The sequence below is a fragment of the Gobius niger genome (assembly GCF_951799975.1).
Source record: "Gobius niger genome assembly, chromosome: 6".
Lineage (NCBI taxonomy): Eukaryota > Metazoa > Chordata > Actinopteri > Gobiiformes > Gobiidae > Gobius > Gobius niger.
In genome coordinates this window covers 36689814-36708228 of record NC_136857.1, presented here as the reverse complement: position 1 = coordinate 36708228, position 18415 = coordinate 36689814, and the positions used below count along the sequence as shown (strand labels likewise).

General features: G+C 39.5%; 3 protein-coding genes across 3 annotated transcripts; 1 reads left to right on the top strand and 2 right to left on the bottom strand.

The window, feature by feature from the left end:
• Positions 1-225: 225 nt before the first annotated feature.
• Positions 226-5580, bottom strand: LOC306964877 (uncharacterized protein). The gene is made up of 2 exons (XM_079559044.1): positions 5312-5580; positions 226-953 (listed from the first exon to the last, which is right to left on the bottom strand). The coding sequence occupies exons 1-2, from the start codon at positions 5575-5577 to the stop codon at positions 254-256; spliced, it is 966 nt and encodes a 321-aa protein (XP_079415170.1). The 5' UTR covers positions 5578-5580; the 3' UTR covers positions 226-253.
• Positions 5581-5835: 255 nt separating this feature from the next.
• Positions 5836-16565, top strand: rtca (RNA 3'-terminal phosphate cyclase). The gene is made up of 11 exons (XM_079558206.1): positions 5836-5972; positions 6166-6266; positions 8047-8190; positions 8302-8425; positions 8502-8560; positions 8642-8783; positions 10797-10918; positions 14804-14862; positions 15012-15106; positions 15211-15315; positions 16361-16565. The coding sequence occupies exons 1-11, from the start codon at positions 5928-5930 to the stop codon at positions 16457-16459; spliced, it is 1095 nt and encodes a 364-aa protein (XP_079414332.1). The 5' UTR covers positions 5836-5927; the 3' UTR covers positions 16460-16565.
• Positions 12774-14199, bottom strand: LOC306964328 (nuclear factor 7, brain-like; the record flags this gene model as incomplete). The annotated part of the gene is made up of 1 exon (XM_079558319.1): positions 12774-14199. Exon 1 carries the CDS (start codon positions 14190-14192, stop codon positions 12774-12776), a length of 1419 nt encoding a protein of 472 aa, XP_079414445.1. The 5' UTR covers positions 14193-14199.
• Positions 16566-18415: the final 1850 nt, after the last annotated feature.

Here is an 18415-nt window from a genome sequence, read left to right as displayed (position 1 = left end):
AAATACTTATAAAATATATAAAATAAATATTCAAATCAAATCAAGCTTTATTTATAAAGCGCTTTTCATACAAGATGTAACACAAAGTGCTTTACAGATTAAAAGCATCTCAACCCGAAAATATACAGTAAATAAAAGTGATATATCTCCGTTATTACTCGGACAATCCACATGAAACAAAAGCAGTCACAATGTTCTGCAGGTCCTGAGGCGGCTCCTCTCGTGTTCGCTGGGAGTGACAGAGTGAACGGCTCTAAGGTTTTTCCTCTGCGTGTGTTCTCCTGTGCTCCTCCAGATGGCGCTTTCGGAGAAACGTTCTCTCACAGACGGAGCAGCTGAAAGGCCTCTCTCCCGTGTGCGTTCTTTCATGTGCACAGAGGTTCGATCTCACCGCAAACTGTTTCTTACAGAAGGAGCAGCTGTAAGGTTTTTCCCCCGTGTGGGTCCTCTTGTGCTCTTTAAGGGTGCACTTTCGGGAAAACCTTTTCTCGCAGACGGAACAGCTGAAAGGTCTCTCTCCCGTGTGCATCCTTATGTGTGTGTGGAGGTTCGATCTCGCCGCAAACTCTTTCTTGCAGACCGAACAGCTGAAAGGTTTCTCTCCTGTGTGTGTTCTCATGTGCATCAGGAGGTGACTTTGTCGAGGGAATGTTTTTACACAGACATCACAGCTGAAAAGTCTCTCTCCTTCGTGGACTCCTGTTCGATTCGGTCCCTTTCCAAATCTCTTCCAAATCTCCGTCTCCGCTCCTTGATCAGCTCCTGACTCGTCTCCGTTATCGACAGTGGCCCTCGTCTCGGTGTAAGAGCTGGCGTGAGCTTCTTCTCCGTCATCGCTGCCTGACGAGGGCTCAGTTTGTCCCTCGCCCGCTCTTCTGTGCTCAGTTTGTCTTTGTTGAAACAATGAGAACTCTTCGATCTTCACACTGACTGGGCTGAACTCAGAAGCTGATCTGGAAAATAAACAGTCACAGATTTACAAACCTCTTTTTTTTGTGGTTTCTCCTGAAGGCCTTTACACCATGGTCAGTGAGAATTCTAATGTTTACTGACCGAGAGGATCTTTTTCCTCACGTCATCAGATTCATAATTTTTTTGTCATTTTTTGTCAAATTTTTGTCATTTTTTGTCATTTTTAGTCAAATTTTTGTCACATTTTGTCACATTTTTGTCATTTTTTCGTAATTTTTTTAATCAAATTTTTGTCACATTTTGTCACATTTTTGTCATTTTTTCGTAATTTTTTTAATCAAATTTTTGTCATTTTTTGTCATTTTTAGTCAAATTTTTGTCACATTTTGTCATTTTTTCGTAATTTTTTTAATCAAATTTTTGTCATTTTTTGTCACATTTTTGTCATTTTTTCATAAAATTTTTTATCACATTTTTGTCCTTTTTTTCGTCCATTTTTAATCACATTTTTGTCATTATTTGTCAAATTTTTGTCATTTTTTGTCACATTTTTGTCATTTTTCCATCAATTTTTTTAATCACATTTTTGTCCTTTTTTTGTCAATTTTTGTCAAATTTTTGTCATTTTTTGTCACATTTTTGTCATTTTTTTGTTATTTTTTTGACACATTTTTGTCATTTTTTCGTCAATTTTTTATCACATTTTTGTCATTTTTTCGTCAATTTTTTTATCAAATATTTGTCATTTTTTTGTCATTTTTTTTGTCACATTTTTGCATTTTTTTGTCATTTTTTAATCACATTTTTGTTATTTTTTTGTCCATTTTTAATCAAAATTTTGTCATTTTTTGTCACATTTTTGTCAATTTTTGTCATTTTTTTGTCAATTTTTGTCATTTTTTTGGTCAATTTTTTATCACATTTTTGTCATTTTTTCATAAATTTTTTTATCACATTTTTGTCCTTTTTTTCGTCCATTTTTAATCACATTTTTGTCATTATTTGTCAAATTTTTGTCATTTTTTGTCACATTTTTGTCATTTTTCCATCAATTTTTTTAATCACATTTTTGTCCTTTTTTTGTCAATTTTTAATCACATTTTTGTCAATTTTTTGTCATTTTTTGTCAAATTTTTGTCATTTTTTGTCACATTTTTGTCATTTTTTTGTTATTTTTTTGACACATTTTTGTCATTTTTTCGTCAATTTTTTATCACATTTTTGTCATTTTTTCGTCAATTTTTTATCAAATATTTGTCATTTTTTTGTCATTTTTTTTGTCACATTTTTGCATTTTTTTGTCATTTTTTAATCACATTTTTGTTATTTTTTTGTCCATTTTTAATCAAAATTTTGTCATTTTTTGTCACATTTTTGTCAATTTTTGTCATTTTTTTGTCAATTTTTGTCATTTTTTTGGTCAATTTTTTATCACATTTTTGTCATTTTTTCATAAATTTTTTTATCACATTTTTGTCCTTTTTTTCGTCCATTTTTAATCACATTTTTGTCATTATTTGTCAAATTTTTGTCATTTTTTGTCACATTTTTGTCCTTTTTTCGTCAATTTTTAATCACATTTTTGTCAATTTTTTGTCATTTTTTGTCACATTTTTTGTCACATTTTTGTAATTTTTTCGTCAATTTTTTATCATATTTTGGTCATTTTTTTGTAATTTCACATTTTTGTAATTTTTTGTCACATTTTCATCACATTTTTGTCATTTTTTTGTCACATTTTTGTCATTTTTTCGTCCATTTTTTGTCAATTTCTTGTGACATTTTTGCCACTTTTTCATCAATTTTTCGTCACTTTTTTGTCAATGTTTTCTCACTTTTTTGTCCCATTTCCATCATTGTTTTCGTCTCAGTTTTGTTGCTATTTTCACAGCTTTTTTCCCAGAAGCTTTTGGACTGGGGTAAAGCCAAACTGGAGAAAATGTGCTCGGTTCAGGTGGGAGTTAAGGGGTTAAATCCCGTTCTATATCAGGAGTTTGTAAATCAGCTTAAAAAGGGAAATAACTCCTTCCCGGGAATTTGAATTTAAAAAAAAAAAAATCAGGATTCAGTTTCAGTATAAACGGATTATTAGTGTTTAATGCACTTCGTTGCAGGTCGTGATGTTCTGTTCTTGACACCGCGTTCTGCATTAAAACTGCATAATTCACACTGTTATGTTCTTATAGCCAGACCTTTATGTTGATTTCGTACCTGACAGTTTCGTGTCCACAGTTCTTAAGAGGTCGGACTGCAGATGGCGCTGTCAGCCTGCTACTACAAGCAAGAAGATAAAGCTAAAAAACTGTTTAAAGAGACTAGATGCAAGTTGGCCATTTTATACTCACTACTGCCACCTCAGGTCATACGTGTAACTGCAGTCTCTATAACACTGTGACAGTGCAGGATTTTAGAGGCAGTTGTGGTGAACAGATCTGGGCTCATTCTACACATTAGGACATGGCTGGAAAATGTAGGGGGAGGAAAATACCAAACAAAGTCCCTTTAAATCAGCTGACCAGGAAGGCCACAGATGTAGCTGAAACTGTCAGGTACGAAATCAACATAAAGGTCTGGCTATAAGAACATATTAGCATCATTACTAGAAGACCTTATGATACAACAACTTTCATTTCCAGGGCCTCAACTGCGCTTTGTAAAAGAAGAAAAACACAAAGGCGTAAATTCAACCTTTTGATCGAAATATAGAGCCTTTTGTAACAGGATTTAGACCTGTCTCAAAAACACTTTGTAAAACCAATCACTGAGTCAGGTGAAATAGGCCCAGCTTTTGTATTTAGCCCATTTTCCTAGTTTTTCTTGTCAGACTTTATTTACCGGCCATTTACTTGCCAAACAGCCAGTTAACGGAAACCCTGGAGTCGATCCTAGCATCATTCACCCACTGTGAAAATCTCCATCTTCACCTCATACTACGTTACAATTATTAAATGTCAAATCACTTCCAAAAAAGGCCATATTTCAAAACTGGCCTGTAAAAAAATGACATCTGGAATAATCAGAAACACTACTCAAAACTGAAGCCAAATCTACCTACCATTCTAATATAACTAAGTAAAATTCCAGATAAATTTTAAAGGGGGGGTATTATGCAAAATCAACTTTTTCAAGCTTTACATCATGTTATTATGTCATTCCCTCATTAAAAACATGCCTGAAGTGTTGCCTTGGCACATTCACGTATTTTTGAGTAATCTGTAAAAACTCTGATGGCGGCCATTTTAGGGATGGGTTTGCCTGAGTCCTCCTAGGAACGCCCCCACCTCCTGGAGACGCCTCCGAGCTTTCGTCACCAGCCGAGTAACCAACCACTGCCCCTCAGCAGAACCCCCTCCCCACTGATGCCACAGACAGCGTGTGGAGGGGGCGTGTCGGAAAGGGTCAGAGGTTCTTAAAGAGACAGAGGCCTATTTCAAGACATTCACTACAGCCATTTTGAGAGAGACATTTTATACAAGGCAGTTATTCTAATTTACTGCATTTACAGACCAACAGAAGGTTTGGTCATCATTGTAGTGTGATATAGACTGGTGCCATGTGATTGAAAAAAGCATAATACCTCTAAAGCTCAAATCTCCGTCTGCGTGGAGGTGGAAATGCGGGAGGTTATAGTAATAATAATAACAATAATGCATTGGTTTTATACTTCTGGTATCACAACCAGACAACTCCGGGCCACAAACACAAACCTCTCAGGAGACAGTGGGGGAGGGAGCATTTCAAGCAGCCGCCCTACATCGTGAAACACCCTGCCTTCCCTTTTTATTTGTCTCTGTCATTTGTAGCACTTTAAGTTATTTGTATGTAACGTGCTTAATAAATTAAAGGCATTATTATTATTATGAAAGGGGCGAGATCATGGCGTATTTGGATTGGAAGACAAAAAGACGCATTTGAGTCAAGTTTGGTGTCGTAAGTTGATTTGTTTCCTTTGACTCATAGACACAGTGTCTGTGTAGGCTCTCAGTGGTACAGGCGTCGTCCATCTTCAGTGAAGGTTGAGTCGAACATTTGCACCTCTTCATCCAAAAGGCTTCGTCAGTGCACTAGGCTCAGCTCGCAGACCAGGTAACACTCAGCCCAGGTCAGAGAGGCGGGTAATTTGCAGTGATCAGCTGAGGGTCGTTCAGACTGAAACACTGAGGTGTGAGTTAGGTTGTTAGGACTTAGAACTACAAAGATGTTTACCTGAGGAGGGGCTGAGCCAAGCGGAGCTCCTCCCGGTGATCTATATCTGAGCTGCAAGTGTCGCTGACGAAGCCTTTTGGATAAGAGGTGAAACGTTTGAAACTTCAACTACAGAGTACAGAAGACGACTCAAGAACCTTCATTGAATAATAGACACAATATTATGTTTTAGTGTGATTGAGTAGAGACCTACACCGGCAGCTGCTTTTCCTCCTGTTTTACACTCGGTTCCTCTGGCTCCTCTTTAATCTCTGAAGTCTCCACGAATCCCTGGTTCTGCAGGACTCTCGGGTCTAGAACCTTGTCCAGGAGCTGCTGCTTCCTCTGGTTCTCCTCTTTGGAGCGACACAGTTCCTCCTCATACTCCGCTATCGTCCTCTCCACCAGTGCAAAGATCTCCTCCGCAGCCGCAGTCAGCCGCTCCGTCACCAAAGCTCTCAGAGTCTGGTTTTTGCACATTTTACAAACCTTAGTTTAGCTTTAGCCCGAGCTAAAAACATGAGCGCTTCGCCAGAACGGGAACGCTTCCGGTATGTGGGCGGGGCAAGTAAAATACATGCAGAGAATTTAAATTTTATTCGCTAATATTTTTTGTTATTTTTTATTACAATGTACAGCTGTATTTATTTATAAACAACAACGGCGTTAAAAGCCCCTAAATTTGGTATTTGTCGAAAGTGCGCATTGTTTTTGTTACTGTCTGAACTTCCCCCCGGAAGCAGACGAGCGCCGCAAACACAAACTGCGTAGGAGCAAGCGCCACTCTGAAGCTTTCACGGACTTTATTTAAGAGATTTATTCGATTTAAAATGGACTCAGCGGCTGTAGAGATCGACGGCAGTGTCATGGAAGGAGTGAGTACAAAACCGGCTTATTTAATGAACAAAAAGTGGGGAAAGTTGGAAGATATCATTAATGCTAACATGCTAACTCCGATTAATTCAATTGAATACACCGGTGTTAGCCGCAGCAGCTAGCTTTGCCTAGCTTCACTTTCTCCCATTGTCGCTGCCTTTCTCTGATTTCCTCCGTTGTTTTCATTCACAGGGCGGACAGATTTTGAGGATATCAGCGGCCCTGAGCTGCATCACCGGATCACCGATAAAAATCACCAAAATCCGAGCGGGCAGAAGCCAACCGGGGCTGAAGTGAGTGCGCCTCAGCGGCTAGCATGCTAACGTTAGCCTATTCGTCTTGGAAAACAATGCGAAGTTTAACAGTAGATGTTTACAAAAGTACTCGATCATTAAAGTGCATATTTTAGCCACACATTCGGCTAAATCCCATTTGCAGTTAGACTTTGTTTATGCTTTATTGAATCTATGAGTTTTATTTTATTTTTTTATCCATCAAAGTGTAGCGTCTGTGAATAGACAGGCGACCAGACTTTGTTCCAGATGAATTAACAAAGCCGAGCCATTAACAAACTGTATCCCGACGTTACTTCTACTTTATCGGACAAAAGTGTTACATCATCGGCCTAAAACATCTATAGAGACATGAATTATGTTATTTATGAAACTTCTCGAATTTATACGAGCCCAGTTGATCCATTACCAGTGTTATGCCTTTAAAAGTGGAGCTCAGTGCTTGTGTTTATTTGGTAAAATGGTCACAAAAAATGTGTTTCTATATTTGAAATACATTAGAAAGGTGGAATTTTCATTACAATTTTTGCTTCTGACCAACACTGGAGTCGCACAACTTTGAATATGTGTTTTGTTAAACAAAGGAAACTGTTGCGCCCCTTCCACTAAAGTTTATATTCAGATTCTCTCTACCATATTCTGTAGTATATAAAACCGATAAAAGAGCATCCAGGGCACTCTGACTAACAGTTATGCTTTATTTAGCATTTGGATGTCGACGTGCTTTTACTGCAGGTCGGTCTTCCTCAGGGTATCACATTAAAAAGTGGCACCGGTTGGCTTTAAAGGAACAGGCCACTGTTTTTACATTCTGAGACATGTTCTTACCTGAGCTTAGACGAGTTTATGTGTGCCTGTCTCGTTTTCACGCGTGTCCTCAGTCACGTAAACACAGCACAGACGGTGTTAGCATTTAGCCTCTGCTCCTCTATAACTCCAAATCAGGTGAAGATGGAAGCTACCAAGCTCTTCACATTTTCCTTTTTTAAATATGGTTACATGAAGTCTTACAATAAAGTAAAATTACGCTAAATTAAACAATATGGATTTTCTAAGCAGATAAAAAGGGGAACTATATTTTAAGGCTGTTTTGTAAAAACTGTGGCCTATTCCTTTTAAATACTAATCACAGGAGGTGGTCACGTGACCATCCTCTTAATGTGAGGATAATCTATCCAACATTATTTACAAAATTTACAAATATGCAAAACAACACAACATCTATGAGGAGCTAAGGACATGTGAGAGAGGACAGGCGCAAGGCTGAAGTTAAATGTGAGTTCCTCTCATTAAAATGCCATTCACTGCACTGAATATAGACCACGTATCCACAAGAGACACGATAAAGTACACGCAGTTTATAAACGCACCATAATAATGTCACATCAATATAGACATGGGAACCCTGTAGCATTAAATAATGTGAGACCAACATAATAAAGAGACGAACACAGAAATCAATGTCTTCTGACTTTTTTCAGTATTACTATATATTGTTACAAATTTACTTCTTGGCCCATTTTGATAAAGATATCAGTATTGCCTCCAAGAATCAGAAGTCAGGGATGAAAGCGTGGTGGCGCAGCAGTTAGCGCTCGTGCTTCACAACAGCATCAATAACATATGAGTTAGCAGCATCTGTCAGTACGTGAATAGCTTAGTTTCAAATAAGATCCAGTAGTTATTCATTTCTGTAGTTCTGTTGCAGAAATGCATCAGCGTCACAGCTTTAAGGCAAACACAGGCTTTTGAAGTTATATAATCTGTCTCTCTTATTCAGAGCGCAGCACCTGAGTGGACTGCAGCTGGTCTCAGAGCTCTGTGGCGGGACCCTGCAGGGGGCAGCACTGAGCTCTACAGACATCAGCTTCAATCCCAGCAAGATCCAGGCCGGGAACTACACGGCGGACACGCATACAGCCGGGTAAGAGCGGGACTAAAACGTTAGAGACGGGGAGAGGGTGAACAGCAGAGAGGGAAGGAAACGTGTGAGGACGTGAGCGTTATTGTATTTGTATTTCTCTCTCCGCTGCAGGAGCGTGTGTCTCCTGATGCAGGTGTCTTTACCCTGCGCTCTCTTCGCCAACGGAAACTCTAAGATCTGCCTCAAAGGAGGAACCAACGCAGAGATGGCTCCGCAGATCGACTACACGGTCAAGGTGAGCCCTCTGCTCCGTCTGACCACAAAACACTTCTCAAATCATGGACTCATTCGAGTTTTCTCTTTAATTTCAGATCTTTAAACCAATCGTAGAAAAGTTTGGCGTTAATTTCGACTGTGACATAAAAATGAGGTATGAAAATCCTCGTGTTTGAGTTAAAGATTTGTCATTTGTTTCTAAATGTGCTCTTTGTCGCCCTCAATGTGCTCCCAGGGGGTTCTTCCCTAAAGGCGGAGGGGAGGTGCTGGTCACGGTGAACCCAGTAAAGGAGCTGCAGCCCGTGGTGATGACGGAGAGAGGAAACATCACAAAGATCTACGGGAGAGCCTTCGTCGCCGGGGTCCTGCCTTACAAAGTAAAAGCACACACAGATGACTATTGAATCCAGCTTTTCAAAGTAAGAGCACACATGCCGTCAATAACACACGTTATCTACAAGATCAAGACTAATCAAATCATCTGCCTTTCAATGTAAGAGCACATGCGTAATAAGCCGAATGCCCATCTCGACTGTGCATGCGTGGGTCAATCAGGCTCCTAATTTCAGCCCAAACAAACCACTCGCCATTGAAATGTGTGAGCGAGTTCAGCTAGTGGAGCGAGAACACTGAAGTGTATTGAGCCATAACTGTGAATTATAAGTCTTACGGGCATTGGTTTAAAGACTATAAGTCTCAAGTGACATTTCTTGCAAATATTTATGTTGTCAATATCTTGAAAGTGAGGGAAAAGTCAGGACGGCAGCTCCGTGGGCAGGAGAGGACCATAGCGGACCATAGCGGACCATAGCGGACCATAGCGGACCATAGCGGACCATAGGGGACCATAGGGGACCATAGTGGATCTGGGATCAGCCTGACACAGACACCGCCACTTTTTAAATCATTTAAATTCGTCTTGAAATCACAGGGAAAAGCTTCAAAACGGTGTTGATGTTAAATATAGTGGATACATTTCCATCTGTCAAATTAACGATCGATTAGCCATGTTGTACCATCAGATCACTCGTAAAAAAATACAAATAACGTGAATTTAGAGGCATAGCCTATATGTGTACGTGGATTTCTTTGGTCACAATAAAAAAAAAAAGATTTTTTTTACTGTCCACCTTCTTGTTGACAAAAAAAAAAAAAGAGCTAGCCGACGTGTTTATTTCTCACTCACTTTAAATGTCCTGAATATTGGCGACTTGAGGCCACAGTTTCAGACCCTGCACTTTGTCCAACAGTCGCTTTCGAGGGTCAGAAATGTTTTTCTCTCATAGTTATTCCAACTCACAAGGACTGATCATCACTAATGAAGCATCTCTACATATGAACCGTTCAGTTCTTTCAGTTTCTGTTTATCTCCGTTTGCAGCCGAGGTTTTAAAAATAGACTTTATGCTAATATCGCAACAAGCTCCACGGTGCGACAAAAGCACTTTATATCATCAGCTTTCCAGCGGTGAAAACGGTCCAAATCAGAGCTTTCTTCATTGCTTTACGCTAACTATCAATACTGTTTTGTAGCCGAAAGAGATTCCATTACCCATAATACAACGGGCGACGCGAGATGGGCATTCGGCTTATAACTACTGGATTTCAAAGTAAGAGCAGACATGCTAACTAGCTTCTACAGACGCCTGCTCTTCAAAGTTACAGCCGTTGTTACAGTAGTTGTGGCTGTTTGTTTTCTTGGGGCGCAAAAGGCACCGTTTTGGCGGAATGACCCAAATACAGACACAAAATCAGTTTAAAGAAAATTACTTAAGGTTTGTTCTCTTATCTTACTATATGATCCGAATGTTTGCAGTTTGGGCTCAGCAGTTTTGAGTTCAGAACAAAAAGAAAATGCGTCTAAAATGTGAGTCAAGCGTGTGTAGAAATGTAGACGTTTGGCGACCTAGAAAGGACTGGTTGGAGATTCCTGTAGTTTGACTTTCTGGTAATAGACTAGGATTATATGAAATAGAACTTCAATGTCCTCTGAGGGAGCTTTGTCTTGAACACCACTTTCACCACATGACATTAAGACGACGGCTCACATTCAGAAACACAAGAGCAGATAATACTGAAATATTTAACTGTAGAGTTTTTGTCTTTCAAAATAAAACAAGAGAAGCGGAGTCCAGGGTCCTGTGTTTCAAAGTAAAAGCACACCCTGATAAGGCAGGGAGTCCTAATGTCATGAAAGTGAAAAATAGTAAAGCAGTTTAGTAGTAGTTGTAAGTTTTTCCCCAAACCGATGCTTTTAAATGATATTTTCTTCCACTTTGTGCAAAATGGAGCCTAAAGTCACCTGGAAACATCGGAGGTAGAACCTGAACTTGTGTCATGTGTGAATGTGAGCGAGTAACGCAGCGTTAATCTCGTGGTTTGTGTCCACAGTTGGCTAAAGACATGTCGACAGCGGCCGTTCGAACGATCAGGAAAGAAATCAAAGATCTTTACATCAACATCCAGCCTCTGCAGGAGAAGGACCAGGCCTACGGGAACGGAAACGGCATCATGTGAGGAACATTCCTGCTGCTCAGTGTGAAGCGGATGATACTAACACTAATGTTTAAGTGATGAAATACAAGTCGTCTTTTCACTACAGGGGGGTTTATCAGCGGTTTTACCACAGTTTCTCTTGTGACGGTTGTTCTCTCATCAAAAACAGACCTGGAGCTGTGTTTCGAGCCGTTAGCGCATCTTTGATTGATCTTTGAATCTTCTCCAGTAGCTCGGAGGATCAGGAAGTGAAGCTACTGGATATTTAGTTTCAGCTGTTTTAGATCAATGTTGCATTCTCTAAACCAAAGTGTAAAGCAGGTGTGTGAGAGAAGATGTGATAAGTTACTTGTTACAGAGAAGGAAATAATAGAGCTTTTTGTTTTTTTTCCTAATTGCGGTTGTAACCACTTGAAACCAATGAATAGGAGCTTTAGAAACAAAAGTGAAAAATAACGACAATAAAATTTACCTTTGATCGTTAAAGTTTTATTTAAGGTATTTTGATTTTTTTTTTTGATCAACTTCTTTTTATTGTTTTTTAAAACCTACTTTGATACATTTAAACAAACAAATAAAAACAAACAAACAAAAAGTCCCCCCTCCCACGGATCAAAACGATGAATACTAATTTGTACATTACAGTACTTTGCAGCTTAAATAAGTTTGTCAGCAGATATACTTTCAAAATATTGCATAAATGGCAACCATTGCTCATAAAATGTACCAGTATGACCTTTAAGGGTGTATCTGATCTTTTCCAAATGTTTGTGGCCCATAACCTCTCTCATCCAATGGCCATATGTTGGAGGGCACGGATCTTTCCATTTGCACAAAATAAGTCTTCGAGCTAACAGTGACCAAAAGGCAATCATACTAAAAGCAGTCAGAGGGCAGGGGCGCACTGATGTCCCACAAATGCTGGAAAAAGCTTCGAAGATAGAAAGCCAGTAACCACAAAGTCTTGGGCAAGTCCAAAGGTGTTTGTCCGCAACGGTTGCATGAAGGATCCAGGTCAGACTTGATTTTGGACAGCTTGTCTTTAGACCAGTGCAGTCGGTGCACCACTTTAAACTGCACAACTGCATGTCTAAGTGAAACCGAAGAGGAATGAATGTTCTGTATGACTTTTTGCCACACTGAGTCTGATATAGTGTCATTCAAATCAGATTCCCATTTCCTTTTAAGATCCTCCAGATTGGTCTCATGGTAAGAAGAAAGCAGAGAGTAGATCCTGCTTAAAACTTTTTTGGTGTCTGTCCAAAAGTCCAAAAGTTCGTCCACCAGTGAACGAGAGGGACACATAGGGAAGCAATCAGAATTAGACCAAACTCATTTTCTCAGTTGCAGATACCTAAAAAATTGTGACTTGGAAATATCAAATTTTTCCACCAGCTGTTCAAAGGAACCAAAAGTGTTATCTATGTATAAATTGTACAAATTTTGTACTCCTTTCCCAGCCCATATATTAAAACCTCATCAGTCATCAGGTATTTTGATATTTGACGTTGTCAGTGTAAATCATGTGTTTGGAAATTACAGGATTATTAAAAAAAAAACACCAGTCCCAGAATTTGTTAGATTAGTTAGAGCTTGTACTTCACAGCTAAAAGGTCCCGGGTTTGATTCCCACCTGGACGGGGCCTTTCTGTGTGGAGTTTGCATGTTCTCCTCTTGTCTGTGTAAGCTTCCTCAGGTTTCCCCACCACTAAAAACATGTACAATAGGTCAGGATGAATGACAGTGTGTCTGAGAGTGCACATGGGGGATGGAAATTAGCCCAAGGCTACAATCTGGTGTGGTGTGTTTACGTGCATGAGTCTAATGTATGTTTATTGTCCCAGACAAAAAAACAAACAAATTGGTACAAGGTTAAAAACTAGGGACATAGGGACATATTTTAATCTCTTTGGTTTTAGCGTCACCAGCTCGACCAATATAAAAATAAGGGAAGATTTTCTCCTTGAATCTGTCTGTGTGAGAGCAGATCAGAGACATGTCGTCAGTGTTGTAGAAAGACACTTTCCCTTTGTCATAATCCAGACGCACTCGGATCTTCTCAGGTCTGAGCTTAAGATTCAGTTTTTTATCAACAACATCGGTGTATTCTCCATCTCTATGAAATAAACACCAGATTCCATGTTTTGGAGTTACAGGTCTTTCTCCCTTCCTGTCGACAGACTCTTTGGTCACTCCTATGGTCCACCTCGGATGGTCTCCCACCTCCACGTCCCACTGGTGTGAGCCACAGCTCCACCCCTCACTGCCCAGAACATCTGCATAGAAACTGAATCTCTCTGGATTATCAGGGAGCTGTTGTTTAGTTTCTCCGTTTCTCACTCCGCTCAGATCCTCAGACATATAGAGATATCTGCCTGCAGTGTTTGGGTCTAGAATGACTGGGCGGTCGTGGACCTGGCTCCTCATCTTCTCCCAGGCCTTAAAGCCCATGTTGCCCAGGACTGTGGCCTGGTTTATCAGGAGTCCTGGGCCCAGTCTTAGTGTTGGCTGTGAGAGGAGTGAGCGGGAGCTTTTCTGACTGTGTGAGTACTGTCTGATAAAGTCCATGTGTTCCCTCTTCAGCTGCTGCTCCACAGTGGAGATGTTCTTGTTCAGAGTGGACAGCAGCTCCCTGACCTTCTCCAGCTCTGAGTCCATGGTGTGAAGCTGTCTGCTCCGCTCCTCCCTCAGAGCTGTCAGCCTCAGCTCCTCCTCTCGCTGTAGGAACCGGTGGAGTCGCTCAAAGGTCTCCCTGATGTGACGTGCACACGCCTCTGCCTGCCTCTCCGAGTGAACATGCACTTCCTCATACTGTCGCTGTAAGGCCGAGGCCTGCTCTCTCTGTTCAGTCAAAGGCTTTAGCTCCGACTGTAGCTGCTCCTTTAACCCAGACACTGCCTCCTCCACAGACACCACAGTGTGGTCTCGGTGCTGAGAGAACTCACAGATAGAGCACAGAGCACGAGCCTCGTCCAGACAGAACAGAGCAGGAACCGAAGGGTGTTTACTGCAGACCCCCCCCTCTGCTTCAGTCTGAGGGGGTTTACTGCAGACCCCCCCCTCTGCTTTAAGGGAAAGGCTCAGCTGCTTCAGAGCAAAGTTCACTGGGGGAAAGTCTTTAAACTCCTTTCTACAAACCGGGCAGTTCTTGGTGTTGTGTTTGTCCCAGTAGTTCTGTAAACAGCTGGAGCAGAAGCTGTGGTTACAGCCCAGAGACACCGGCTCTTTAAACGTGTCCAAACACACAGGGCAGGTCAGGAAGTCCTCCACTGCAGCGATCCTCTCCGACATTTTACACTGATCAAAGAAAAACAACAAAAATCAACAAAAGTGAACGACTCGCGGAGCTGTGTCGTCTGCGTCCAACGCCCTAAAACTGACTGAATACTTTCACTTTCTATAGTGTAAATATAACCGTAAGCAGCAGGGGGCACTGTTGATCTATTTGACATGTTAGTCATTTCCCACAAACTGCATTTGCGCCATAATCCATGATTCAAGACAAAATAACCTTTATTTTTAAGATCACAGTAGTTTCTTTGATGAACTGTTTTCATTGTACAGTATTTTAATTTAGTGTCAGTGATTACACAAACCATACAAAATAAAAAAACATGTATTTATTTCTTGGCTGATGTAGATGCAGATCCACTGGATTCTTCTCATGTTGTGCTGCACAGAACCCTTTCCCAAAACAGTTACAAATAGAGCTTTGAAAACACAATATTTGTAATTTTAAGGTTTACACCAGTTTAGCTTTTCATTTAGTAAAGTTTCATTTAGTAGTTTTTAAAAATCTTTACAATTGGACTATTTATCTTCAGGAATTGGAAAATCTTTGTTGCTCTTCAAAGCTGTTTTGTCCCTAAAGGTTTGTTCACTTTGCTTTGTCCTCCCTTCAGAATAATCGCAGAGTCGTCGACGGGCTGCCTGTTCGCCGGGTCAGCGTTGGGGAAAAAGGGTGAGTCTGTGTTTGTCCACAAGAGGGCAGCAATCCCTGTGAGTCCATACACGGCTTTTCAGTTCTTTTGGCCTTGTCTTCTCTCACGAGTGCAGCGGACAGTTCCTCCTGTGAGTTTCCCTCGTGTGTTGATTTTCCTGTGGTTGTAGGAGTTTACGCTGATAAAGTCGGGATAGAAGCTGCCGAGATGCTGCTCAGAAACATCAGACACAACGGCTGCGTGGACGAGTTCCTACAAGACCAGGTCTCAGCTCCATTTTGTCTGGAGTAATCTTACTCCGCCCTCGTGTGTGTAAAGTGTGGAGTCTGTCGTTTATTTTACTCTTGTTTTTGTGTGTTTTTTTCCAGTTAATAATCTTCATGGCTCTGGCTAAAGGAACGTCTCGCATCAGAACCGGAGCCGTCACTCTGCACACACAGACGGCTATTCACATCGCAGAGAAGCTCACACAGGTACTACTACTACTATTACTACTACTACTACTACTACTACTACTACTACTACTACTACTACTACTACTACTACTACTACTAATATTACTACTACTACTAAACTCGGATACAAATATTCCTGTAGAATTAGCATCTTAACTCCCGCCTGAACCGAGAGGATCTTTTTCCTCACGTCATCAGATTTTTTTCCATCATTTTTTTGTGGGGGATTAAACGCATTTTTGTAACTTTTTTGTAATTTTTTTGTCATTTTTGTCACATTTTTTGTCAAATTTTTCTTTTTTTGTCAAATTTGTATCACATTTTTGTAATTTTTCTATCACATTTTTGTCATTTTTTGTTATTTTTTTGTCATTTTTTTGTCAATTTTTATTTTTTGTCAAATTTTGGTCACATTTTTGTATTTTTTTTTGTAGCATTTTGTCACATTTTTGTAATTTTTTGTCATTTTGTCACACTTTTGCCACTTTTTCATGATTTTTTCATCACTTTTTTTGTCACATTTCCATTATTGTTTTCGTCTCAGTTTTGTTGCTATTTTCACAGCTTATTCCAGACGCTTTTGAACTGGGGTAAAGCCAAACTGGACTTTTTGTCATTTTTTGAATTTTTTGTCACATTTTTGTCATTTTTTTGGTCATTTTTTGGTCATTTTTTGGGTCATTTTTTTGTTATTTTTTTGTCAAGTTTTTGTCATTTTTTTGTAGCATTTTGTCACCTTTTTGTCTTTTGTCATTTTTTGTCACATTTTTGTCATTTTTTGTCGTATTTTTGTCATTTTTTGGTCATCTTTTGGTCACATTTTTTAGTCAATTTTTTGTGACTTTTTCATACATTTTTTGTCTCTTTTTTGTCAATGTTTTCTCACTTTTTTGTCCCATTTCCATCATTGTTTTCGTCTCAGTTTTGTTGCTATTTTCACACCTTTTTTCCAGAAGCTTTTGGACTGGGGTAAAGCTAAACTGAAGAATATGTGCTCGGTTCAGGTGGGGGTTAAGGGGTTAAATACCTTTCTAACTTCCTGTCCCGTATTCTCCTCTTCCAGGCCAAGTTCAGCATCTCGAAGTGCGGTGACGAGCGCAGCAGCAACGTCTCGTACCTGATCGAGTGCGAGGGCTCGGGGGTCGTGAACCCTCACCTCTGACCTCTCCGTCTCACCCCGCTGACCCCCGTCCCGTCTGTCCACACTGTCGCTGCTCCAGGCTTAGCTTCGTCTGACTCAGGGTGAACATCTCAATAAACCGCACATGGCACCGACTCGTCTCGTCTTTGTGCAAAAATATCTAACCCTCTTTTTTTTATTATCATTATTTAACAACAATTAACGAACAAATTAAAATGACAGTAACAATTCAAGGCACAAGACACTAAAGCAATATTACATAAAACAAAATAAATTAAACATTCACTCACACTAGAGCAGGGGTGCCCAAAGTTGAAACAATTCTGTTGGCCTGCCAGAGAGTGGCCTACTTTTGCGCTGAGTGTGGTTAATACTAACTCTCTTCTATTCATTCTCAAAGGTAAATATGGATGCAGTACACGTTTTGACCACCAGTGTCAAATTGGGGGCGCTGTTTCACTCCTTTCACAAAGTTAAGGAAACACTGTTGTGGTGTCTTGGTATTTATCAATTACAGAGCCTTGTAGCATCAACTTTCACAGTTTTTCAATTTTTTATTGCAAAGGTTGTTGACGTCAACATCAGTATATGTTAAAAACTGACTTATAAAAGAATTGATGCTGAACTGACACTTTCAAAATAATCTAATATGGCATTTTCTTTCAGTTAACAAGTGAGGTAAAGTAACTAAGAGCTGTAGATACAGGTGGTGTTTTTTTTGCACTAAATTGTTTCAATGGTTGATTTTTTTTCTACTAAAACTAGGCTTTTGCCATAGTTAAAATTTGTTTTAATATAGCATGTTATTTACATGGATAGAAACAAATGTAAATGTAGGCTATCGGAAAAATGAAATAAAGTAACTTTATAATTTGCAGTTATATGTGTTTTTCGTGCTTGACATCGCCGTGTTTGGCCCGCGACTCAGAGGCACTTTTTCATTTTGGCCCTCGGAGACAAAATGTTTGGGCACCCCAGCGCTAGAGGTTTTCTTCAAAAACATTCAGATTGTCAAGTACATTAAGGCAAGGCAAGTTTATTTGTAGAGCACAATTCATACACAAGGCAATTCAAAGTGCTTCACAGTTGCATAAATATAAGAAAACAAATACAATCAATAAAAACATCAACATAGAGTTAATCAATTACAGTAAGAGGCGAGAGTGTAGATAAAATACTTTCAGTTATATGCATTTTTAAGTCTTGTTTTGACTCGCTCTGTCTTGAGCACTGTTTTTTCTTGCGTGTTCACACAAAGTTACCTAGCCTCTGTTTTGTCGCTCCTTCTCTGGACATCAACATAAAATTAATCAATTACAATAAAAGGCAAGAGTGTAGATAAAATACATTCAGTCAGATGCACGGGCAAAAAGAACTGTTTAATTAAGAGATGGAGCAGATTTACGTTTCATACATTTTAAAGATATCAGATCATTTCCTTCAAGTTGTCTCTTAAACACTGTAAAAAATAGGCTTGACTTTTTTCCATTTGCAAGAATGATTAAACTATTTTATTGGCTTAATAAACTGTTCAAAGCATAGTCCGTCTGTGAGTCCTTCAAGTTAATCCCAAAAATGTGCAAAGTAAGAGAGTCCTGTTGTAGCTGGATTTTCGAAGATCCAGTCCTTAAAGTCCTCCCAGAATGCATTTGTGTACATACACTGACAAACAGATGTTCAGTGGGTTCAGTGTCTGAGTCACAGAAAGTACAGTTGTTATAATCTATACCAAACCTCACTCTAAGCAGCTCAAAACTTTAACATGAACTTCCTATGTTTTTGGACTAAGGAGACATTTTTATATTTTTAATCCGTTCCTCTGGAGTTTCTGATGCATTTCATTGGATAAAATGATCAGACACTTTCGCAGAGTTTTGTTTGGTATCTCTTTTCCCATTAAATCTTGCTCATTGTTATATAGTGTTGCCAATTTGGGATTGGGGAATAGCTTTGCATATTTTTTAACCCTTTATGTTA

Coding starts and splice junctions, on each gene's coding strand:
- LOC306964877 (XM_079559044.1), bottom strand. CDS start 5,577: ATGTGCAAAAACCAGACTCTGAGAGCTTTGGTGACGGAGCGGCTGACT. Junction 954..5,311: donor GAGGAAAAGCAGCTGCCGGT/GTAGGTCTCTAC, acceptor TTTATTTTCCAG/ATCAGCTTCTGAGTTCAGCC.
- rtca (XM_079558206.1), top strand. CDS start 5,928: ATGGACTCAGCGGCTGTAGAGATCGACGGCAGTGTCATGGAAGGA. Junction 8,191..8,301: donor GCGGACACGCATACAGCCGG/GTAAGAGCGGGA, acceptor TCTCCGCTGCAG/GAGCGTGTGTCTCCTGATGC. Junction 15,107..15,210: donor ACGAGTTCCTACAAGACCAG/GTCTCAGCTCCA, acceptor GTTTTTTTCCAG/TTAATAATCTTCATGGCTCT.